The sequence below is a fragment of the Cyprinodon tularosa genome, unplaced genomic scaffold, assembly GCF_016077235.1.
Source record: "Cyprinodon tularosa strain WSP-4 unplaced genomic scaffold, ASM1607723v1 ctg17, whole genome shotgun sequence".
NCBI classification, from domain to species: domain Eukaryota; kingdom Metazoa; phylum Chordata; class Actinopteri; order Cyprinodontiformes; family Cyprinodontidae; genus Cyprinodon; species Cyprinodon tularosa.
The window spans coordinates 1,279,317-1,304,645 of NW_024038531.1; the positions used below are offsets into that span (position 1 = coordinate 1,279,317).

The 25,329-nt window shown below is 38.4% G+C and overlaps 1 protein-coding gene across 6 annotated transcripts in view; it reads left to right on the forward strand.

Annotated features, from left to right (window-relative positions):
* diaph2 (diaphanous-related formin 2) overlaps window positions 1-25,329 on the forward strand; it is a 542,053-nt gene that overhangs the window by 44,358 nt on the left and 472,366 nt on the right. For 5 of the 6 annotated variants that reach the window (XM_038281299.1, XM_038281303.1, XM_038281304.1 and 2 more), the window contains 2 exons: window positions 2,947-3,051; window positions 15,785-15,805. In XM_038281299.1, coding sequence (XP_038137227.1) covers window positions 2,947-3,051; window positions 15,785-15,805 — 126 coding nt within the window. The remainder of the gene's footprint in view (window positions 1-2,946; window positions 3,052-15,784; window positions 15,806-25,329) is intronic. The other variant, XM_038281301.1, reaches the window with a different exon arrangement.

Genomic DNA, 25,329 nt, shown 5'->3' on the forward strand with positions numbered 1-25,329 from the left:
TTTAGCTACTCACCAATACCTTATTTTGAGAACTTACCTCAGGCGGTGATGTCTAAAAGTTCCCCTTCATTTTCGCAAACCTGTTGTGTTATCAAAGATGTGTCTTTTTAGCTGCTCCCATATTCAGAGGTCATCACCACTTTCTGACAGACTGGGCAAAGTTTTTATGCCACATGCCTCTCCTGACACTATGACATTGAACCCAGTCAAAGACCAACACCATTTCAACTTGTGGACTTTTTTAAAACCAAAAATATTGTGAGTAAAAGCTAAAGAAATTTCCAATTATTGTTTTGCGAAAGGATAAAATCTATCAAAGCCTCCAAACTGGCCCTTAAAGCTAATAACTGACCAAGACTCATTTACCTCCATGTAGAGGAATATTGACCCTTTACTCTTTGAAGATTTGTCCTCTATTTTATCCTAATTGGAGGCTTTTTGAGGATGAACCGCCACTTTGAGTAGGCCACTTGAAACTGACTGCCAGTTTTTATTTTTTCCATTCAGAGGTGGAAGTGATGCTTTTCTGTGGATCATTGCCCTGCTGCATTGGACTGCAGCTCTGTCACAAAATGATGGCAGAGTAGAATGGTATAAAGTAGAAATAATGTTGCATCGGTTATTGCAGCCCCAGAACCAGCAAATCAACCTCAGGCTATCGCACCACCACCATGTTTTTATACAGGTATGGTATGCTGGCAGATTTGCATTAGATATAATGAAAAGCATGCCATTCTCCCATATTTGGTCAGTAGTGGTTTTCCTGCTGGTACTCTCCCATTAATGTCATTTTGCTCCGTCTCTTAGAATCATGAACTCTGCCTTTTTTACACTTCTGTGACATCTCGTCTCTGTCCAATATTCTCTTCTTTTTCGGTTAATGTTTCTCATTGTGGCTCACAAAAATCCAAAGGCTCTACAAGGAATATGAAGAACGACAGATGTCTGTGACTTTCCTTCATTTTAATTTCTTAACATCAAAATTTAGTGCACTTCTTACCTATTGTTGTCCGCTTAGGTTCCATAGAGGTCAGTTTTACCTCTTGAGGTGATCAGACCTACCTACTGAGATGTAACCAAAACAATGTGGGTATAAAAAAATAATCCATGATTTGAGAACCTTAAATTAAAAACTGCCAGTTCCCCCCCTTAATTTGTTTTTGTCTAAAATGTACCTTTTATTTTTTGACTCTGAAACATAGTTAGTCATAACAAAAAGGTAAAAACAAGAGAACCCTTTAAAAGGGGTAAAGACTTTCTCATAGCACTGATCAAAGGATGATTTCCCAAATACTTCAGGATAATTATTTTTGGTATGAACGCAGCAATTGCACCCTGATTAGTATTAATAAATCCCTACCAGAGTTAGTCAGACTAGTGTAAGATGGCAGGCTCTAGCATATGTCTGGTCTACTGGCATAGCTAGAAGCTCAAATCACAGCATTTCTGTTACACCAGCAGAATAGTCATGATATACCGAAGCTCTTTTTATGTTGCCTGTGAGGGTATAATTAATAAAAGAGCATTAATCATTTTGCAGGCTGAACATTGGAGGGCTCATTCCTCCAGTTTGCCCCTTGACAAACGTCCCGCAGGCTCACTACTCATGCAACCCGCCCCCCCCTGCGCGCCTGCAACGTACTCACCCCACCACATTCTGCCTCCTTTATTGAATGCCAATTAAGCAGATAAATTAGCAGGGTTCAAAGATTAATTAAAAAACCTGCTGCTTTCCCTGGGTGATGAAAAAGTTTCGGCTGCATCCAAGCCCCAAACCACCCTTCCATTTCCACAAGAGATGTTAATGGTTTTCTTTTTAGCTCAGAGGGTATTTACTGGAGGAAATGTAGTTAAAGGAATTTAGGTCACAGTGCTCCTGGTTGGGATTCCTGCCCATGCCTCACGGACAAACAAGGCTGAACAACTTCATTCTGATTACCTTTGGTATGATAATTCAACCTAGGAGTAATCCAGTGATCTAATATGGTGATGCACTGAATTTATAAGTTAAATTAGAAAGTAAATCAGGTGAAGAGAAAACGATAGGACATCGAGACTTCAAGAGTTAAATGTATTCCTTTCTTTCCACTAGAGGGCAGCAGACCTCCACCTTGTTACCTCAACGGAGGATGTTTTTCTCCTCTGTTCATTCGAGCCATCTCTTTGTGAGAGAGTGCTTCTGATAAACATCCTCCTTCATTCTAATCATCATGTCATTCCCTAGCTTTTAGTGCTCTGTCCGGCCTTCACTCTATCCCCTGATGTCTCTCACATGAAAGAACTCTTTGTGATGCCGAATTAAAGTAGCATGAAGATAATACTCCCAATAACACGCAGATACTGCCTATCCAGCCTATCAGCTGTGATTGCATGGCCTCAATAGAAACAGTGTTGTTTGATTTTGTTCTGCTGTTCAGATTCAGAGTTGCGGTGCAGTGTGCCATTTTTTTCTTTATATTCTTCTATTGCTGCTGCCTTTGCTACTTTTATTTCAAGGACTAATTATTCCTGCCATTATACTCCACTGCTACAGCCTGTGACTTTAACAAAGAAACGTGGTTGGGAATTAATTTAAGCAAAGGACAGGATCTGATATAAAAGGGTAATGGTGGAAATTGAAAAATAATTGTTTCTGGGCCCGAAATGCTGCGTATTTTTGAAGAATCTGTTGTATTGAAATGATCTGGTTTAAAGTTGAAGGTTTTGAAATGCAAAAATGTGAATATATTTTGAGGTTTTGTGTTTGTTTATTGGGGATCAACTTCAGTTGCACGTCATTTAAAAGCCTTTTCTGCTTTGCTGTGCCAATTGGATGATGTGAAATAAAAAAAAAAATGTGTCTTAACAAACACAACAATGTGGAGATGCATTTTTGTTGGTTATTTTGCTCATTAAAGGCTACCTTGAAACAGGCAGTCAGTTTCATTGTTCCTGTTCTGTTTTTAGGAGGACATGAACCTCAATGAGGAACGGAAAGCCCCTTTACGTGGAAAGGACTTGGCCACCAAGCGTGAGATGGTGGTCCAGTACATCTCAGCCACTTCAAAATCTGTAAGTGAACTGGTAATTCTAAATGCCTTCTTTATAACAGATGGATTGGAAAATAGTAGCTCAAATAATCTGATGCTCTGCTTCCTGCCTGCTTTGTCATCCCTTAAAGCACACTCACTCCACCGCCTTCTCTCACTCTTCATGCTTGCACCCCACTTCTTTGGTTTGCAGTTTTGATCTACTTGCTTCTGATTTTCCTGGTTTTCTACTGCAATCTACAGGAACCTCTCAAAATATTAAAGTTTTATTAGAAACTTAAGCACTCAGTTGAGTGAAAGTCCTTTGGCTTCATTTCACACAGTGTGATATATTGAAATTGTTTATTTCAGTTGAACAAGTGTTATAGCTAATGAAATCCCCTGACCTAGTTCATAAGAAAACTAAAGAATTACTAATATTAATTGATGTGTTTTATGTTATGACCAACAAAGACTTTTAAATTACTGACAACAGAATCAAATTAACATTTAGTTTAGCTTATTAAAGGTTAATTATCAAAAAGCTGTGTTCTAACAGTGGTTTGTCCAAGTATAACACTGGAAAGCTGTGTGGAAGGAAAAAGTTGCAGAATCCTCAGGGATAACTTCAGTTTACAAAACGCAGTCACACACTTACAAGCTTTGAGAAAATGCTTTTTTTTTTAGTAGGACTAGGAAATCGAACATTGGCAGAGGTGCCAGCACCAGGTTTTAGCGACCCTGGTATTAATGTTTGTTTGGGATGAAAACTCTCTCGACTTCACAGAGAATCAAGGAACTGCTATAAAGAGTATGATGAAATATTGCAATAATGTAGAGAGGTGGGAGGCTGTCAGTAAAGCAACCTGGGCATCTTTAAAAACACAGCAAAGCCACAAACTGGCTGCCTTCATCTGCATGCAGTAATTCATGTAAAAGGAGGCCTAGTCTTGATATCTGTATGAAGCTATGCAATTGTATTGTAAATCTGAATTTTTAATTAAAAAAAAAAGTTTTAATATACTACTTTGTGTGAAGCCAGTGCATATTTTTTATCCATTTCTGATGATGTTAGTTATTTGAGATGCACCTGTAATTTGGAGCCACTTATTCTCATGGGGCTTGGTGGGGGGTCTGTGTTTTCTCTGGTGACGGACTCCTTTAGTGAGACACTTCCAATAGTGGAAGTGTCTACCCTTTAACCAGCTGAATTATCATTTAAAAAAGAAATAAGCCTAGAATGAGATATTTTTTTATGCAATGATCTCTAAAGAGTACAGATAACATACGTATTAGCTTTTGTTTTTGAAATTGTGTTAGAGTTTACGGGATATTACGAAAAAGGTGTATTATTTTAGAAGCTTTAGGGTAACTGTTGAATAATATGTCTCTGCATAAAAGGGAAACCTGTTAGCCAACAAAAACATTTAGTGCATTCTTAGCCCCACAAGACAAGAAGACAGACTTTGTCGGGTGTGTAGGATTCCTGTTACTCCACCACTACTCGGTTGTATCTGACAAGAACAGAAATGGACGCTACTGTCCTTTGGCTTCCTAAAACCCCTAAATGATGTCGCTAAAAGTCGATGATGAAACTCCTTCTGCTGGCAGCAAACTGATAACGTAAACCCCTTTGATGCGCACACTGCATTCCAGCAGTTTGACAGCGAATAGACATGTAGGTGTCATTCTTCTCTGAAACGCTTAGTGATGGATGAGAAGCTGAAAAAAGTTCAGATCCTGGTTCCTACACAGACCATTTTGAAGATGCTTTAAGCATGCATTACTGCAAACAAAATTATTGAAATATATTATTGAACAAATGTCCAGAGAGAAAATTGTCTCATTTTATTTGATAATTAGCTTTCAACCTAACCTTTTATCTGCTACTATCCATTGCAACTTTGACCAAAAGTGATGCTTTTTAGTGCAAAGTAAAGGCTAGAAAAAAGTTTTTTTTTGTTGTTGTTGTTTTTTAAAAAATCAGGAAATCCAAATTGAAAAGAAGTTTAATCTCAGAAGCAGCTTAGTAAGGCAATTGAACTAAAGGATAGTTTACTTAAGTTGATACTAAAAGCCACATCAAAGCAGTGCCGTTAAACTCTTAGTGGAATAACTGAGTCCTCAGTTTACTCATTGACAGTTTACACATTATTGCTAGTATAAGTTGGTGTGGCAGTAAGACGTTAGAAAACTTTAAACATGTGGCATAGGTGTTTACCAGCAGTTCCTTATTACTATATATAAGTAGCAGCATATTTTTTTCACCTTTTATATTTGGCATCTTATCAATTTTTGAGATGGGGCAAAATTAAATCAGTGCAGACAATTCAAATTTTGGCTTTAATCCGCTGCTCTATAATGAAATGACATCTTTCTTAGAAATTTTGGAGAACTTTAGCGAGGTGATATTCATAGCACTTCTAAAGAGAAGAAGTCATTTCTTTCTTCATTGTTTCCTGAACCTGGTAGCTCTGCCTTGACATCATCATTTATTACCTTGCTCATTGTTATGGTAATTAACTGGCATTATTGATAATGATGATTATCCGAGATGATTGAATTCCTCACAGGGCCCATTATGCTTTGTGAGCAGAGATATTTTATTCAAATGAATAACATAATCTGTGTAGTGAAAGGACAGAGGACAAAATGTGATGTCTGTCTGCACCCTGCTCTCACATTTAATAGGGCTGATGGGGGGGGCTCATTGCCAGGGTTGAAATGGCTGCTCATGCAAATGTGCAGTTACAATACAGGACAGCTGTAGACCCAAACACTGTGTGACATACTAATGTCACATAATGCTGGGTATATCAATTTGATTGTTTAGATAGTATTTAATGGTTTTGAGGAACAAAGGTTTTTATATGCAGAATTTCTGCACCAAATGTAACAATTAACTGCAATAGTAACATACTGTAGCCACCAAGATATTGCTATTTGTGTTTATGCAAAAGAGTTGAAGTTAAAATTTTAAGCTTGCAATAAACTGTGAGCAAATACACACATTTGATCTAATTTTAAGCCTTTTTTTTATCTATCATGTCTTTCCTTCAAAATGACTACATCAACAACCTCATTAATGTTTGGAAAAACATTCTGAAAGCTCAAATATACCAACCATAGCGTATTTTATGGTTGTAGGACCCTTTTATTCCTCTGTATCCCTTCAATAAAGGAATTATAGCATTTAGGCTAGCAGCTATTACTTCTTTTATTATCAGTTATTCTTGAGATTTTCTTGATCTAAAAACCGATGCTCTTAGTAAATTAAGATTCCTCAATAAATCATTGTTTGACTTTAACAAGGAAAACATTTATTGAACATTTTAAATGCATTGCAAGGTTAAAATTGGTAATAAAAAAAAACAAAATTCTCAGTCGCCACTTTAAAACTTTTGGATAGAATATACAGGATTTAAACCAAAGAATGATTTTAATTCTAAATGCAAAATGTAAATATTTTCAGCACAGTTTCAGATGAATAAATGACCTGAATGGGTTGTTTGATGAGCAAAAAGTATGACGTGGTCATTATACTGCAGTTGGATTTTTGTTTTAAATTTAAAGTTTCAAAAATTGATTTATCTCTATTGATACGTTTAGTTGTTTCGTCCTTAAATGGGTTATACCTCAGCAGTAGGCTGGTTTGTCTGTTATGGACATGCTTTATCAGCTCAAACGGTTTGAGAAAATCTGTGGTTTTATCTTTCTTTCTGCGGGGCTTTCACTGTTTGGGTTCGGTGTTTCCACTCTTCATCATTTCCTCTATTTGTGATGTTATAGTATATAATAGCATTTTTGCTGTCATATACTATGTTTATTATTAAAAAGTAATATCGTTAAGTAAATTTGCAATAATATTTATTACAGCCAACGTCTCCAAGACCTATACTAATACAAAGTTGTGTCATGCATGTTCCATAGCGTTCATAAGTCCACCAAGTACGCAAAATATAAAAAAATTATTGGGAAAGCAGCACATGCACCACAGTACTGAACAGATGTTTCCTCTTGACATGTTTTGCTGATCAAAAGAAAAAATCTTTTTGCTACTTTGAGTTGGGATTCATTAGTTTGCAATCACAAGCTACAGCTTTAGCATACACTTATCAGCCCAAACATTATGACCACTGAAAGAAGGTTTTCCATCAACACTGGGTAGTTGGAGCTGTATTTCATGAAGGAAAAAGGGTAAATGTTACAATTTAAGCACTTTCTCACTAAACAGGCAGTATGACTGATTTATAATGATCTGTAGAAATTAAGGTAATGACTCCTTGAAGATCCACTAATGAAATAAACAAAGGCTCAAAGACAGCCCTATTGCATTTGAAGTTGTTGAAGAATTTAATGTATTTATTGATTAATACTGTCCTGCTAAGGCTATATGGGATGTCCTTCCCAACTTAAATCCACCAGAACAATCAAGCAGAATACGGTAATTACAGTAGCTTAAGATGGGTTCACAAAGCAGTGGAAGCGGGAATCCAGAGTCCTATTTGTGTATCAAAAGTAAAGTAAAGTCAACTCTGCTTTAAAAATTGCAGAAAGCACTATGTACAGAGAACCAGGCTGCAGTGGCAGTGAGATGCTCCGATTAATGTTTTGTTGGAACACCTTGGTTACTTCTGTTGATTTTAGGTATTTAAAACGATTTCCCTGAACAGTTTTGCTGATCTAAAATTGAGCTTTAAGAAACATGAATAATGTGACCTTCTACACCATAGATAGTTAAAACAAATATTTCAGCAGTAAAAAAGCAAGGTTGAAGTTTTGATTTGGTCTCCAAATTCTCCAAATCTCAACTAAGATTCCAGTATGCTTCATTTGCAAGATTAACACTCGTTGATTGGTACCAAACAATCTACTGCTCAATGCCTTCTGGGTTTAATTTTTGTACTTGGGGCTAAAAGAAAGCCGACTTTATGTCTGACTGGTGGTCATAAGGTTCAGGGTAGCTGGTGTAACTCTATCCTTTATCTATGCATGCTGATGCATCACATGTGCTTTAAAACTTAATTCCCTTTTAATAATTTTTACAATTTGTGTTTTTGCTGAATCATATTTTAGAAGAAATTTAAAACTCTGTTTAACCATCTTCTTGTTTGGTCATCTCTCTCTATGTCTCAGTCCAAAGCTATGTTGCACTGAGAACAAACTCATATGGGTTAACAGGAGTCTGACAAATTACACCCAACACAAATAGAGGGAGTTTTTATCTTAGAAAGATACATGCTAAGACTGAACTCTGTTAAACACACAATCCAACCCAATATATAGCGCAAGTGTTTACCCGTCTTTTCCCATTACCTTTGCATAAACTGCTTTCCCATTTTCACCATGTTCTACATCCAAATTGAATGAAAATGCAACATTTTCTAATTTTACTAATGCCATTAATGCATAGAGCTGTGTGTTAAATTATGAACGTGCTTTGTTTCACTTTGGAAAGATGTGATGTAATATCTTGTAAGGGGGGGTTTGCTCATTATTGCGTTTTTCTCCCTTTTTTTTGATGTGACCATCAATTTTCAACCTTCCGCTCTGTATGCCCCAAACTACTTGAGAGAAAATCCACACCACTGATGATTATTAATTTGCACCATTCATACAGTCAGCGATCATTATAAAGATGTTTCAAGAGGAAATCTTGTAGGTCATTTGGAACAAAAAAAAAAGCCTGCATACCTTGTTACAATACCAGTTTTGTTTTAATTTTAGGCATTTTTTCACCTTTCCAGATGACCCATAAAACATGGAACTCAAAAAAAAAAAAAAAAATCCTGAAATATTTTTGAGAAACCAGAAGAAAAAAAACAAATACAGGATGGTATTGGAAGTGTATGCCCTCCCTTATAATTGAGTGCGTATCTGTCCTCAGAAAAAAATCCACCACTTTTAATTACACTTTAAAAGGAATCTGTAAACACCAGCCGTAATCTAAAGTTCCTTTAATTAACCCCCAATAGTGCTAAGATTTTCTAGTATCTATTTCCTGACAGTTTCTTTTCACAACATAAGCCATGATCTCCTGAATGCTTCCAAGGCATCAGATTGTTCTCATGGTCAGAATTTGTTTTTTGGTATCACTGAAGACTCATGGTTTGATTAAACAATGATAATAAAACTAATTTATTGTTGCCATTAGGCTTAGAGCAACATTAAAGGAGTGTCTGGCAAGTACCTGCTGGTCACAGAAACCTTAGATATGCTTAATCTGTCTGTAGTCTCACAGGAAAACATTAAAGGTATAGTGGAGGATGTTCTTTTCCCGGGATGGGTTATCAAAATAAGTGGTCCTCCTAATTATCAATCATTCTGGTGATGATATGTTTACATTAGGTCATCCTATTTGCTCGTCCCTATTTTTACTTATCGGTGGTGAGTCTGACAGTAGAAAAATTGGAAATTTTGTTTTGAATAGTAAGCTTGTATGTGCGATGCAAACAGCAACTTTTAAACAGAGCATGGACGAGGAGAAATGGGCAGGTCTTTTCAAAAATTCACGAAAATCCTCCACTATACCTTGAAACTGACATTTCACGAATAGGAGGTCGAACTGTTTAAGCATTATGTTTGGTGCTAAAACTTCACAGCAGAGGAAAAAAAAAAAGATAATAAAAATAGTTATAGTTATATATGGTGGTCTTTAGGTGAAAATGGGGCCCAATCAACACATAATGTTAACACAAAATCTTAAGGCTTCTTCTAAAAATCTTATGAAATGTTTAACAAAAGCTTAAGTCAAGTTTTGACCTCATAGAAAATGCTTCAAGAAAATATTGAAGTATATGCACATTTTTGCAATAACTGTTTCAGTTTGTTTGGGATCAGCATTGTTTTGGGTCTAGCTATGATTAAAGGTGGAAAAAGTTTTCAAAAGTTTTTTTCTATTTTTAAAACTAAACAGGTATTGTAGGTGTGCAGACCTTTTTCATGTCCTCTGTACCCAATGACTCATTTTTTTTAATAAACTACACTTTAGTTGATTTTCATTTAAAATGCATTTTTTACCTGTGTTTTTCACCTCCAAGCTCCTTCCAACTTTTGTCAAAGCACACTGAAGATTATGTCTGTAAATTTGCAAAGGTTGTAGTGAGCATGTTGCACACCGAGTCCCATATTGTTGACCATTTTATAATCATGCAGTATGTCTAAAATGTAGGGAAGCTGAGGTCAAGGGCGTAGGAATATGTTTACTATTGGGGGGGACACATGTCGGAAATCTGAGATTCGTATTCAACAGAAACATATCTTAAGTACGCTACTTAAAAAAAAGGCTATTTAATCTTTTACTTTATTCCTTTATAAATGTGTCTTGCAAAAATAATGCATTTAAAATTTACATAATGCATTTGTTCATAAGATGTGAGCATATCACCAAACAAAATGACTGGAGTCTTTTATTAAGCAAAGGGAGATGTCTTTCAAGGGCTTCAACCCTTAGCATATTTAGTGTCTGCATCACACTAGAAAATCAAATATTTCAGTTTGATTAAAAACAATTCACTAAGCCACACGTGCAAAGTTTGATATGTTTTATTTTGTCAAACTTGCAATAATGGTCAAAAATGAATTTATATAGATTGACTGACAGAGGGAGCTGACAGTGTGTTAAAGAATTATGGACAGGGCGCTTTGAAGCATCTGGTTCAAAAACGCATTATCAACTTTTGGTAGAAATCCATCCATCCTTCCATTTTCTGTACACCCTGTCCCTTAGTGGGGTCGGGAGGTGCTGGTGCGGGGTACACCCTAGACAGGTCGCCAGTCTGTCAAGACCTTTGGTAGAAATGGCGCCTTTAATTCCAGTTTGCAGTACAGAACAGAGAAAACTACAGAGTTGTCAATGTTGTGTTAATCTGTTTATCGTCTAAAAAGAGGAGCCAGCAGTTTATTTGAGGAAATAAAGGTGCAGAAGTTAATTAGTTGGTTAATTAGTGGTTGTGCAGCAGTCTGCTGCACGACCAATGCGACCGCCGCTGCTAAGAATTAAAATTAATTCTCCCTGTGGTTTTAACTAACGATCAGGAGCGCGGCAGGTATAACATCTGTCAATTTCGGCGAATCAAAACCACGCAAAAAATTAAAAAATCCTCGTTAAACGCACGCCCAGATCGGGCTAATTTCAACACAAGTTGTGTTAGGTGACTGTAACTCACACTGACGTTTCTCTTTTTAAAAAAATCTGAGTCAGTCCTACTGCTGTTTCAGCCTTTTAGTTGGTGGTGGCATTGTACTGAAATGAGATATATAAAAAAAAAAAAAACATTTTGGCTAGCGTAGCAAACGTCTAGAGAAAGTTAGCAGTTAAATATTGGATGAGTGATCATCCCAAGACTACGGAAGAGGATTAGGGCCACTGAAAAAAAAAAAAAAAGTTAAGTGATTTTTAAATTTCATTTCAGTTTAATACGGGAAAAAGGTCAGAATTCTGACTTTTTTTTTCTCAGAATTCTGACTTTAATCTCAGAATTTTGGATCTTAATGTAGATGGTCACCATGAAGGAAGAGATGTGGGAGCACTCAGCTTCACTGACAAAGATGTGAGTTGTTTGAGGTTGCCAGTGACACATTGGTGGAAAATGACAGAATTAGGCAACTTTTTACGTGCCCGAGGGGTCCCCTCATTAATGGAGGAGCAGAAGAGAGCTAGTCTCTAAAACAGACATGGCTATGGCTGGATGCTAACATGTTTGTTTTTAAACATACTTTTGTTATATTACATTTGTGTTGTGTTTTCCAAATAATGTAGAAAATGGATGGTGGGTTTATAATGTTTACCTTTTATGAGCAGGACAGGAAGCAGAGAAGTGTAGCATTACCTCCAACTAGTTAAACTCATAATTATGAAGTTATTCAACAAATTCCTCAAGTAAAAAAGTGCAACTTTTATTTTTTATTTCTTTTTGTTGTTTTTTTTTTTTTTACCAGATTTGTTGATTAATTTCAGAATTATGTATTCCTTCCAAATTTCCAAATCTGAACAATTTTTTAAACCAATATCTACATTATTTAACATTTAGTTTATGTTTTAGCAGTACTTCCTGTTATATTTCTTTATACGTATATTTTACATTTTCTTGCACAGCAAGCTCAGCAGATTTGAAATTGTGTGCTTGTGTAAACACTAGTCAATCTTTACTCTAAACATATATTCTGGTTATTTTTTAGTTAGACCTACTTGTTTTTATGTATCTGTATAAGTACCCCCCCGAAAAAAAATAAAAACACTGTAAATTGATTAGAAATATTAATCATCTGTCAGATTTCTGAGAAAAAAGTCAGAATTCTGAGATTAAAGTCAGAATTCTGAGAAAAAAGTCAGAAGAAAAAAGTCAGAATTCTGGGATTAAAGTCAGAATTCTGAGAAAAAAGTCAGAAGAAAAAAGTCAGAATTCTGGGATTAAAGTCAGAATTCTGAGAAAAAAGTCAGAAGAAAAAAGTCAGAATTCTGAGAAAAGTCAGAATTCTGACTTTTTTCCCCATGTTAAACTAAAAAAAAAATGTAAAAATCAGTTAACTTTTTTTTTCCAGTGGCCCTAATCCTCTTCCGTACAAGATGACTAAACCAAAAAGATTCAGTTTCTATATATGAAAGTGAAATAAAAACAAAACGTTATAAATGGGCAATATTCATAGCAGCATCCCGACAGACTATTTTACCTCTTTCACAAGTTTCTGATTTCTGTGTCGCCGTTTCCCTCCCTGCTGACTGAGTGCTCAAACACTCAGCAGTTCAGAGAGGGGAGGGGGAGTACAGTGACGTAACGCTATGCTGCGCCTTCAAAATAAAAGCACGCTAGTTAAAAAAATGTCAAAATCTAATATTTTGCGGTACAATTTTTGGGGGGGACATATCCACCTGGCTTTTATATTGGGGGGGACATGTCCCCCCCGTCCCCCCCGCTTCCTACGCCGCTGGCTGAGGTACACCTTGTTAAACTGCTTCTGTGGCTCTTCTAAACTTTTAGTAGGGTGAAGGAAAAGGTAGCACCAGCAATAAATGGATGCAAACCCCGACAGTTTGAGAGTAACGTTAAAAGAAAATGAAAGTGAGATTTTTTTTCCTTACCTCCTATAAAATCTGTGCAGAAAGGAGGGGAAAAGGGCTCAATGTGGTATCGGTTCGGGGAGGGGGGGAGCTGCGCGGCATGGTGGGGTGCGGGTCTTGGGTCCTGTTTTGGGCTCCGGTTTTTCCGCTCGCACTTCTCCTCTTGCCTATTTATTTTAATTGTAATTATTAATTAATTTATTTATTTACCTATTTATTTGTTTGTTTTTTTTTTTTTTTTTTTTTTTTTTTTTTTTTCTCTTCCTCGGTGGGGGGGAGCGGTTGCGGGCGGGTCGGTGTCTGGTGTCCGCTGTCGCATTGTGGGGGCCCCTTTTTCTTTTTTTTTTTTTTTTTTTCTCTTTTTTTCTTTGGGGGGTTTGGCATGTCTGTTTTCTCGGGGGCAGGCGGGCCTGCTGGGTGGGGGTCCTGCTGGCGGCGCGCCGCTGGTGTGTGGGGGTCCGGGCGGCTCCGGCGGGGGTAGTGTTGGGGGGCCGGTCTGGGCGGGCTGGCTGCGCTGGCTGGGTATTCGGGTGGGTTTTCCCTCCTGGAGGCATGGCGGGGCTGCTCTGTTCCCACTGATCGCGGCGGGTGGGGCTGCGGGGCGGGTGTGGGCCTGGGGTGGCTATGACCGGCGCGTGGTGGGGGGCCGGGGCGGCGGAGCTGCTCTGGCCGCGTGTCGGGGCCTGGTGCGGGCTGCGGGGGGGGGTGGCGGACGTGGCTGGGCTGCTTTGGCATCGTCCGGTGGGGGGGCGGCGCGGTTCGCTCCGCTCTGGCTTTGTGCTGCCCCTCGGGCTGCTGGGGGGGGGTGGTTGCGCCGGCTGCGGTCTGCTCCTCTTGCGGTTTTGCGCCGGGCGGCTTTTCTGCTCTCGGGCTGATTCTGTGCGCGGTGTGTTTCGTTGCGCGCTGTTGGCATCGGTCTTGGTGGGGTGGGGCTGCGCTTTTGGCCGGGGGGGGCGTTTTGGGGGGGGGTCCCGCGGCGCTCGTGGCCGGTTCGCGGCGGATGCGCATGGGCCCCGGCCGGGGGCGGGGCCGTCTTAGTGTTTTCCTGGGGGGTGCGGTCGCGGTGGGTGTTGCGGCCGGTCGCCGGGGCTTGGTGCTGGGGGGCGGGGCGTGTTTCGGTGCTCTGTGGGGCTGGGGCGTTTCGGTCGGCGCCGTGGGGGGGCTGGTGTTCGGCGCCCGGCCCTACTTCGGGGTGGCCGGCTGCCGGCGGGGCCCGCGGACTCGTCCCCGCGGCTCCCCGGGGCGCCGGCATGGCGGTGGCTGGGGGGCTTCCTCGTGGCTGTCTCTCCTCCTGCCTTGGTGGGGTCTGATTTCCGGGGCTGGCCCCGCCTTGGTGCCTTCGCTTCTGGGGTCCCCTTGGGCGCCTGGGGCTTTGGGTCTCCCGGCGCTGGACTCAGTGCTCTGGGGGGTGTGCCTCTCCGGCTCTCCACAACCACTATTGAGCATTTTTTTCTATGGTTAAAACTTTACATGCACAAGTTCACCCTCACAAACAACTACAGGTGCTAGGCTTCAGGTACTTAGAGATTCACTTCCAAACAGAAACCCCACATTCATATCTTCAGGTAACACAGAGTACATGTCAGACTTAATAATATTACTTTAGTGATAGTTTCAAGGTGTTTGCTTTATTGTATATCTCATACCATGTTTTTTGGTTGTGCTGTTCTTTTTTCTTTTTTTTTTCTCCATCTCATTACAGGTGTTGAAGCAGACTGAAAATGTTTTGTCATTGTCTCCTTCCTATCTCCTCTTTCTTTCATCTTTTGTCCTGTTTTTTTCTTTTTCTTTTTCCTTCTTCTTCTTCTGTTTTTCTGCTCTACTTACATTGCAGTGTCCATATGAACTGTAAAACTCCCTGCATAATTATAATAAAGCAATTTATATACATGAAACAAGTGGAGCGGTATGGCAATTGCGATACCGCTACACTTGTGAAAGTAAAATCTGTTGGGCTCCTTTTGGCATCAAGACAATTATTCTTATTGCCACCTTGCCAGACAGGACACTGTAAAAAAAAAAAAAAAAAAGAAAAAAAAAAAAAAAAAAAAAAAAAAAAGAAAAGGGCTCAATACGCCCTATAACTTTGTGCAATCAGAATGCAATTCCCTAGAAGCATGTTGGATAGCATAAAGAGCTCAGGCTCAGATTAGAATACATTTACTCTGCTAACAGACACCTTCCCACTGTGAAACAAGTCCCACAGTTGCAGTAATGAAAATCGCTCCTGCTACCTGCCACTATTGACAGATAACAAGGTTAAACCCTGGAAATTGTGCTGACTGCATGGGTTCAAGGTAGTTTTGCCACCAAATGTGACGTCTGAAGACCGGTGTTACTGGCAGAACATTGATTTTTAACCAAAGGGACTTTCTTTAGACTTTTATCCTCAGTAGGAAGCCCTCATATTTGGGTGACACTTGGTGAAATTTGCATCAACCAGCTAAATCTGCTTTATTTAAAATCTAAAAGTAGAGGACTAGCATCTGCCAGACACAGACATAATCTTGAGTGTGCAGCAACAAATTTAAGTTATCTTGTTTGCGTTGATGGAATAGTCATGTAAAGTGTCCCATAAATGTGTGAAGGATTTCTGTGTTGTCACAAAAGATACCCTAATGCCTCAGCCTGTTATGGATAATTTCCTGGCTTACTAACGAGTGTGCCGTTTGTGTCTTTTTGCACATTAACCTTCTCCGCCGATCGCTGCATGCAGATAACTGGGAGCAAAGTGGCGGTAAGTAGCCTATTATTTATTTGGCTTTGAAATCTTGTTACGACTTTGTATGTGTCTTCATTTCTCCGAACCCACGCATCCACACACAGATATGCACACACATCAAGGCATTGTGTTTCAGACAGCTGGTTAGGAGCGCATTCCAAGCTGTGCGCATAAGGTCATTGTTATTCCTTAGATTTGTGTTAGATTTTTATAAATAAAAGTAAAAGACATTTGTACAGTCTGACGATTTTGGTAGATGTTTTCTTTCTGCAGGTTTTCTTTCACAGTGTTATAAAAGAACTATTGGGTTTTGAGTGATGGAAATCCATGGACTGTTTTTAACAATGTCTTATTCTTAACGATAATGATTAATTCTGAATAATACACAACTTGGTGCACACTGAAGACTTCTTGCATGAAAAAGCTAAAATGCACTCATGGACCAAACCACAGTAAGGATGCTACGTCTTTCTTCCACCAAGCATTAAAGCAGTAGGTCCTTTGAAGGTGGCTGTTGGATCACAGTGTCATGGTTCCTCTTCGAGAGTCTTTAAGTTTGAAAGAATAATTTCAGTCAAAAACAGAATCCATAAAAAGTCTCATTGGGTAACGTCTTTTGAAGTGTGGAATTACCACTTTAAGTGTTGCCGCTTAAAGAGCTCTTTGATTGCCTTTCGAGGGCTTCATGACGGTTAAGCAGACTGTAAGGGCTAGAAGCACCAGCGAGGTTAAACGGTGCTCTATGACCTGGCTTTCTTTGAGGCATTTTTTTTTTTATTGATTACCCTTTTCAATCTTTGTCAAACAATTTTTTTGTACTTGCTGTGAGCAATAGGTTTATCAGCTTGGCCTGTGTGGATGGCTACCGAGTAGGTTTCAATCTGCAGTAATAGCTACACTTTGTTCGGTAAATGGAAAAAGGACAATATTGCCTCATTTTCGATCATGACCGCTCATCTAAGATGTGAAGAGCTTTTTTTTCCAGAATCTCCGCAGACCTTTTCAAAGGATACAGCAGGGCTTGGTTATCAATAATTTAGTTTCATTTGAAAAGCTCCCAAAAGTGTTTGACCTGGGATTTTTTTTTTAACCTTTGTGATAATCCCGCAGCTGGGGCAAATAGATAGACCCCCGTACACTAAAAGCCTTGAGCTCCCATTTGTGAAAGCCCCATTGAAAGAGAGGATGGAGGAAACGGTATTTAGCATGCTTAGCCAATCGTGAACTAGTCGAGTCCCCCCCCTACATTTCTGTCAGATTCCTATTTTCACGCTGTCAGCGTGCTGTGTTGAGTGCTCTCAGATGTGCCAGAGGGAAAGTGTTGGTTCTGATGCTCCATTGGGAAAACATGAGTGTAAGTCCTCTGTCTCAGCCATGAAATCTCTCTGGCACTTTCTCTTCTGCTAGTAAGGAATGAGCTAGGAACAGAACGCTGTGAATTGACTTTCATCACTCTGGCCATTGTGGAAGTGTGCAAAGAGTCTCATGTTGTCTTTCAAGCTCCAACCAAAAAGTGAAGAAGATCGAAGCAACATACCTAGGTAGTAACAGGCTTGCAGACAGACTTAAATCAATCAGTTGCACTGTAGCTGCATGGGTGGGCAACAACAGTCCTGGTGTGCCACAGTCCTGCAGATTTTACATGCATCTCTTCTTCAACACACCTGTAACAAATCAATGGTTAATGACCAGGCCTCTGCTAACCCTACCGGTATGCCAAGGAGGTAATTTGGCCCTGTGTTTCAGATGTGTTGGAGCAGGAATGCATACAAAAGCTGCAGGACAATGGCACTAAAGGGCCAACGTCGCCTTTTGCTGGTATACTATATATCTCAGCGGCTCTATGGTGGTTTTGCTGCATAGCAGTCTGTAAGCACTGGCCTGATTTACGTCAGAAGTCAAGGTCCATCCGTCAGTGTCTGCTGCTGCGCAGTTTCTGAAAGTAGACTTCCATCTTGTCTCGTCCATTGACGGACTCTGCAGCTCAAAAGGCTGCTGAGACTTGGGATGAGAGGGCGTGTGATCCATTTGTTGAAGAAACGGCAGAGGAAAATCTCCAAGCCACAGGAAATGATCAATACCTGTACAACTGGACAGATGACTGCTTAGATGCCGGTTGGCTCTGAAATGTCAGGTTGTGTGATGGTAAATAGGGTTGTGTAAACAACTGCTCTCTGAATGTTGTTGTCAGTGTGCAGATTAGACCAAAGAGTCCAGAAAGCCTTATACCTGAGAGAGAAAAGGTCAGAGCTGGTTGCAGTGTTGCAGAATTTACTGGCATTTTCCTATTTCCTCAGAAAAACCAGGTGTGGATTGTGTATGCACACAAAATCTGTATTGTAAATGTTAAACTGTGGCTGGATGTATGGCAGAAAGATAAGAAAATGAAGGCTATATAGCATAAGCAGTTTGAAAAGTATGTTTTAATACAGATGGTTTTTATAAGGCTGACACTGATACCTTTTATTTTCAGTTCGGTCTAAGCGATCACCTATATCTGCTGCAGATATTTTTTTTTCTTTTAGATGTCAATTCTTGTAGCCATTTTTTTTCTTACTTACATTAGCATGATGAAAATGACTCAACAATAAAACATTTAAACACAAATCAAACAAAACATTTTAACTATAGATGGCAAAGAGAGAGACAATAGATGCACTTCCATTGATCTTAAGCCATGGTTGCTGGATGGATGAAAGAATTGGCAAACGCATGGAATTCATGGCTGATGTCGATACAGGAAAAAAAATAAAAATCACCCAAAGTATCGGCCGGCCAACATATCACTCTATCTATGGTATTAAACTCAAACATCCTCTCCATATTTGCAGGTTTACTTGTGCTGACAATATGTGTGATACATGAGTTAGAATCAACAAAGGAGTTAATTACTTTAACTAAAGAATAGGTTCATATCAAGTTAAAATATCAACCATTTATATTAGCTTTATTAAAGGAGAAGTTCGGTTTTTTTACACTTTAAGCCCATTTTCTGTAGTGTCCAGGATGAAATCGAATGATCGACACCAAAAGTTTGACAATTGGTCCTGTCTCTGCTTTTTGGCTCATTTAGAATCAACCCCTGGCTGCTTTAGAATGGCTAGCATAGAGCATGTCCGATAATGTCCTTAAAACAACCTTAAACGTTCTTTTTTTAAAATATGCTACTCACCGTGTCGTCAGCGCTGTTCAATGACGTTCCAAAAAAAGTTTCGTGAAGAAAAAACGTTCCTGTAGTGTTTTATTTAGCATTTTGTAAATCCCATTGAGTTCTGTAGGAATAGTCAATATTCCGCTGCCACCGGAAACGGATATGGAGCCTGTTTACACAGTTGTAGTCTTTTCGCTTCACTCTGTGTACTCCGACGTCGAGAATCAAGAATCCACCTTTCGTATTCCATTTTCAGAGTTTTTTAAAGTGTTTAACAGAGACGTTAGCACCTCGACGTCGGAGTACACAGAGTGAAGCGAAAAGACTACAACTGTGTAAACAGGCCCCATTTCCGTTTCCGGTGGCAGCGGAATATTGACTATTCCTACAGAACTCAATGGGATTTACAAAATGCTAAATAAAACACAACAGGGACGTTTTTTCTTCACGAAACTTTTTTTGGAACGTCACTGAACAGCGCTGACGACCCGGTGAGTAGCATATTTTAAAAAAAGAACGTTTAAGGTTGTTTTAAGGACATTACCGGACATGCTCTATGCTAGCCATTCTAAAGCAGCCAGGGGGTGATTCTAAATGAGCCAAAAAGCAGAGACAGGAGCAATTGTCAAACTTTTGGTGTCGATCATTCGATTTCATCCTGGACACTACAGAAAATGGGCTTAAAGTGTAAAAAACCGAACTTCTCCTTTAAATTAGCATTTTTGACGAAGTGTGCACATTAAGTATTTTTTTTATAGCTGGGGATTTTTTTATTTATGTTACTGCAGTGATTTATAAAAAAAAAAGCTTCATTAGTATGGGAAATAAGCCTTTATGCAGTGTTGATGAACATAGTGACTGGTAGAATATGTCTGTAGTCTGGGCTGAAATTATGACGGGTCGGTGTGAATAGCTGAAGATGGACAAATTGACCTGTGATTAGAAACAAGCTAAAAATCATAACAAATATGTACTTTTTCTAAAGCCTTTTACTTGGAGTTTCTAGTACTCTCCCTTTTTTTTCTTTTTTTTTTTTCTTCCTATGATCGACTAATGTTCTTGAGTTTTGTCTGACTAATTTTCTTTGGAAGGCCAAAGATGAAAAAAGCACATTACATTTATAGCTTTCAGACATGCCTAAATATCTATTACATTTCATTTAATTGTATCAGACATTATAATTCTGACAGACAGCATTATATAAAGATAAATTATATCAGAAATGTTTTGATATAATGCACTCAATTTAAATTTCCTTTTAATAACAGAACTATGTTGTTTGACTTTCATGCTAAGATTTACTGTTTCATATTAAACTACCGTACTATCTGAAATGTTTCTTTGCTGGTTGACTTCAAATAGTCAAAAATCAGCAACTAGGAAATGATTCTCTTAAGAGTTTTAATTCACAGTTGAACCTTTGAGTTATGTGAGAATATTTACTCTCTACTTTTGGTAATAAATAATCCTCTTCAACAAATCTGGTCTTATCGTAGCTTGTATAAGCAACATTTTTCAGTAAATAAAATATAATGTATTAATTAAATAACCTTTCACAGTACTCATGTTTTTACTTCATCTTGTTTAGAATGGGTCAATTATACTCACAAGGTTGATAAAAAACTCAGATCACATCAATGTTCACAAAATGTATATATAGATATGAATATTAAGGAAACTATGAAGAAATCCAGCCTTCCCGCTTCCATTTTATTCTTTCGGCAGAGTTTTTGTTTCACACAAGCTATTAAACTTGGTGCTTTGGGTTGAGGAGATTTGATGTGGCACATGTCCTTGATGCTTTAAAAGGACGGCAATGAAAAATTAATCAATAGCGTGTGCCTCACATGCCCTAAGCCAGTGTTCGCCAGTCACCATTCTATTATAAATTAAGATCAAGGAAACTTGCTCTGAAGAGGACTATCTGAATAAGATTTTTGTTTGATTGGCTGAAAGCTTATTTTAGAGTTCATCTTACGACTTCAACGTTTTTCTTGGAGTTATATAAGAGAGGATTTATCTGACAATCCTCTAGTTACTGGGGACACTGGGTCAGAAGTTTTCCATTTTAATGGGTATTTAATATTAATTGTTTCACTTAGTTAAATTGTTTAATAGTTCTCAGAATTAGTTTTTCCAATCTGAAAGTGTAATTCCTGATGTCTTTATTCAAATGCATCAGGCCGTGCAGCAGTAGTACCCAATGCTCTGAAAATGAAGTCCAGATGCGGGAAGGATTGTCTGAATTGATTAAAAATCTTCAGATTTGCTTTACCAGTTTGCACATTTTTCTTGACTCCAGTAAGTCTGCAGTTGAATTATACATTTCAGAATTGCTAAAGCTTATAGTTATCAAATGTCCTCTGCAGACTATTTCACATCCAATATATAAAACATGCCTAACAGTTGCTTGAAAGTGGTAAAAAATCAGTGTTTCTTCTTTCAAAGGGAGAAAAGATCAAGGCTTCCATTTAAATACAATTTTGCCCATAGTTTGTTTTTTAAACACATATTCAGTATTTTTTTTTTATTATTAAAAAAAGGCTTTGATATTTTTTCAAGGTTACAGTCAGTTCAACCTCACATCTATTTTTTCATGTGACTCCCATGTCTCAGGAATGACTGAAGGAACCTGCAATACAACAAACACAGACGTTGATTCAAACTTATCGACATTCCGCTTACAACATGATTTTCAAAGGTCAAGGTTACATTTTAGCAAAGCATAACAAAGAAATATATCCGCCTCTAACTGAATTGTTGTTTCATAACAAGCAACACATCATGGAGGGAGAACAATCAGTCATGGCGCTGTTCACTTCAGGCAAACCAAATGTTAAATATTCAGGACTGATGGATGTAAGCAATCATTTCCTTTTCAGGATAAATACTTGGAGTGACATATTACATTTTCTTGGCAGAATTGTATGTGCCTCAGTGTGTGTGGGCATTTTTTCCCCCAGTTTCTTGACAAATGGAGCACAGGTGTGGCCTTGGGTTACGTACTCCACAGAGAAACTGAGATATTAACGAACCTGTTAGATTTAATAAGTGTTTAGTAGACTTTAAGTTACACTTGGTAACCAGCGAAGCCTAGAAAAAAACCTACATTTGCAGGGTTTCCGTGGGTCATTAAAAATCATTAAAAGTCATTTAATTATTATTTTTTAAATGAATGCCTTAATTGGCATTAAAATTCATTAAATGTGTTTATTGTGGCATTTAAAATACTTTAATTTGATAAAAACAATTTCGTCAGACATATTATATCACCGTATATTTATGTGGAACTGCTTCCGGTTGATCGCAAAGCTGGATGTTCAAAAAAGAAGCTTGAGTCGGAGAAAAAGCTAGAGAATGGGGGTAAAAAGCAGATTTCAACAAAAGTGGTCGGAAAACAAGGAATTCGGGACATGGCTGCAGCCTGTTGATGGGTACCTGTTAGTGGCATTAAGATTACTTCTAAGAACATTAAAATAGCATTAAAAAGCACTAGATTTGAGTTATTTATTCCTGTATAAACCCTGATTTGATAAATACTCTTAACATTCAGCCAGAGCTAAAACTGAGCTTAGCGATGTCTTGAAATGGCTCAGTTAAGTTCAGATTCTTTTATCTGTGGCACTTTTATGCTTTGGAGACTTTTTTTTAAACCACAGTAGGCTTACAAAATGTTTTTAGTTACAAAATTTTCAGTTAATTTCAGTAAGTTCTCCACAGTTCAGAAAACAAAACAGATTTATATATAAACAGAACAATCCTTAACCTTGTTTCTAGAGATTACATGATATAAACTTATTATAAACTGAAGAGTGTAGTACTGTTTTGCATCTGCAAGGTCTTATAGCAATGACTTCATAACTTTATTTTCATTCTAACTTATCTCCGTTCACAAAGCAAAGTCTAACAAAAAAAGGGAAACCATTGAAGCGCCAGTAAGTAGCACTGTTGCAAGCGGCAATTGTGTCGATCATTAATCCTTCTAGTTAACAGCCAGGCATAATTGGAGGACAGGACAAATACAGAAAACAATATAGTTACTTTATTGCTGTTGTTGCTACCCAAAAAAAAGTATAACTGGTATTTGAATAGAAAGCTGTATTAGTTTAAAAAAGACAGTCTTTTCAAAACCAACAGAAATGTAGCTAAAAATGAAACGTTCAGTTCTGCAATAAGAGGAAACAATTAAAAAAATTTTTTTTTTAAAAGATATTGCTGTTTGTTCAAGACATGTGAGCTGAGCCCATGTGTTGCCAAGTCAGCTTTATTTGTACCTCTTCTTTAACCAGCACCTATTTTCTTTATAACAACGGAGGACCTCTTTAATCTCAGTAGGAAGTCTTAGCAGTGTGTTCCCCCAGTCTTTGTAAGAACCAGTGTTGAAAGAAGAAACAGATGGCTGGAAAAACAGTTGTAGGCAAGTGTCCAATTACTACTCTAGGCTGTTTTTTGTTGAAAAGGTTCATCAACCCAAATAGCTTGTTCAGTCATTTTCGCTTTTATTATTTACTGTGTTGTGTAATGTTAAACTTAGCGTTTTTATAATGGCCTCTCAATTTTAATTTTTGCGTCTCATTTTGTGAATGACTCGACTTCATTCACTCATGTTTGAGTTTGACCTTTACATACTGTGAAGGAGCTGAAGTTCAGTTGTGACAGAGGGTGGGCTGTGTGGGTGGGATTAGGTCAACATCAGCTCCCGCTGGAGGTCCCGGGAAACAAGGCTACTTCGCCATGAGCAGTTTTCCTTCAATTTGGGGATTTATTTTTTTATTTTTTTATCAATGTTCATCTCTCTCCTGTTCTCTGTATCTACATTTCTACATCTTTTAAAATATTGTAAAAAATATTTTTCACTCATTTGATAAACAGAAACACTTCTATTATACTGCTACAGAAACTGTACACAAGCAATCAAATTACTGTGTATTGAATATACAAATATTTTACTACCAGTATGCTAAATCTCAGTTTTACTCTCTGAAATAAGTAACAAAACAAAAAAAATAACAACAATGATCTTAATCTCATAATGTTCAACTTTTTTCTTCCGGTCTACTTGGATTTCCATTTGTAACAAAGAAAACAGTTAATCAATAAATATCTGGGATACATGACGTCCTAAGAACATATATTCAAGCAATAGTAGATGTTGCTTCTTTTTGTCTATTTTTACTCAAGATTATCCTACTACCAGAATCTTCTCCTGGCCCACATCTCCTTGTTTCTATATTGCTGTTTTCTTCAACACAACTCTTTAAAAAAATGCCTTTTCAAAACCAGAAACAATCACTCTTCTTCAATCAGAGGAGAGCTGGATCTCATTATTTTGAAGGGAACATGAAAGGCTGAAGTGGTCCCAGTATGCTGATATTGGATTGAACAGAGGCTGTTGTAGAGCTTTATAGTTGCTGTGCTTGTGGTAGTGTGTGTACAGCAATGTGTGTATCTGTAAAAATGGCTCACCAACTTTCTTTGTGCTATTCTGGCACAGAATGGTGCAGATGGTGCAGCACGGGTTTAGACTCTGGACATGGAGGCATAAAGACACTGACTCTTTTCAGATGAGATGGAGGAGGGAGGAAGGAGTCCTAGTTCTGTTGATTGCATATCTGTAAATTTAGTTCACTGTATGCACATCCCCTTACAACTGATGGACCTTGTGAAAACTAGCTTTGCTCAGTTGTACATCTCTCCCCCACAGCTCTGTCACACACTCAACAGCTCCGTCGGCGCACTCGGCTCAGCGGGAGGCTCCTGTGGGGCCGCATTAGGCTCCATAAACTTTATAGCATATTTTTACAACCCTTCTCTCGGTATGCATCTACCATCACAAGCCACCGCATCTGCTTTAACTGTTCACACAGCTGTGAAATTCTGTGTATTCCCATGTTTTATGGTTGCTTGCTCCTCTAGTCATTCCCCATTTCTTTATTTGTTTCTTTAGCTTTTAGATATCCCCTACATCTGTGTATATTTAGGAAGCTATTTGCTTTGTTTGATGGTGCGGATTTCTTTAGCTGGGTGTCATCTCCAACTCAGTGCATGCTTTGTCTCAGTATTTTGAGATTCTTGGAGGATGTTTTGCATTAGGGGAGTTGATAAAGGGCTTCCCTTTATGGCCCCTTTTCATGCATGCCTATTTATACAAAATACAAACTTTTCTCTGACTTCTACCAAGAACTTTAGTTGCACCTTACAACACAGGCTAGTTGTCCACTCTCCAAAGCTGGATGCTAACAAGGTGCCTATCAGATTGAGCTCCCTCATAGAGCAGATTTCTTTAGCTGGATGTCATCGAACATTTCCCGTGTACTTGGCCACACATGAGTAATGTCTCAGAATCACCTCATCAGCGGCCAGTTTTCTCCCTTATTCCTCTGACAGA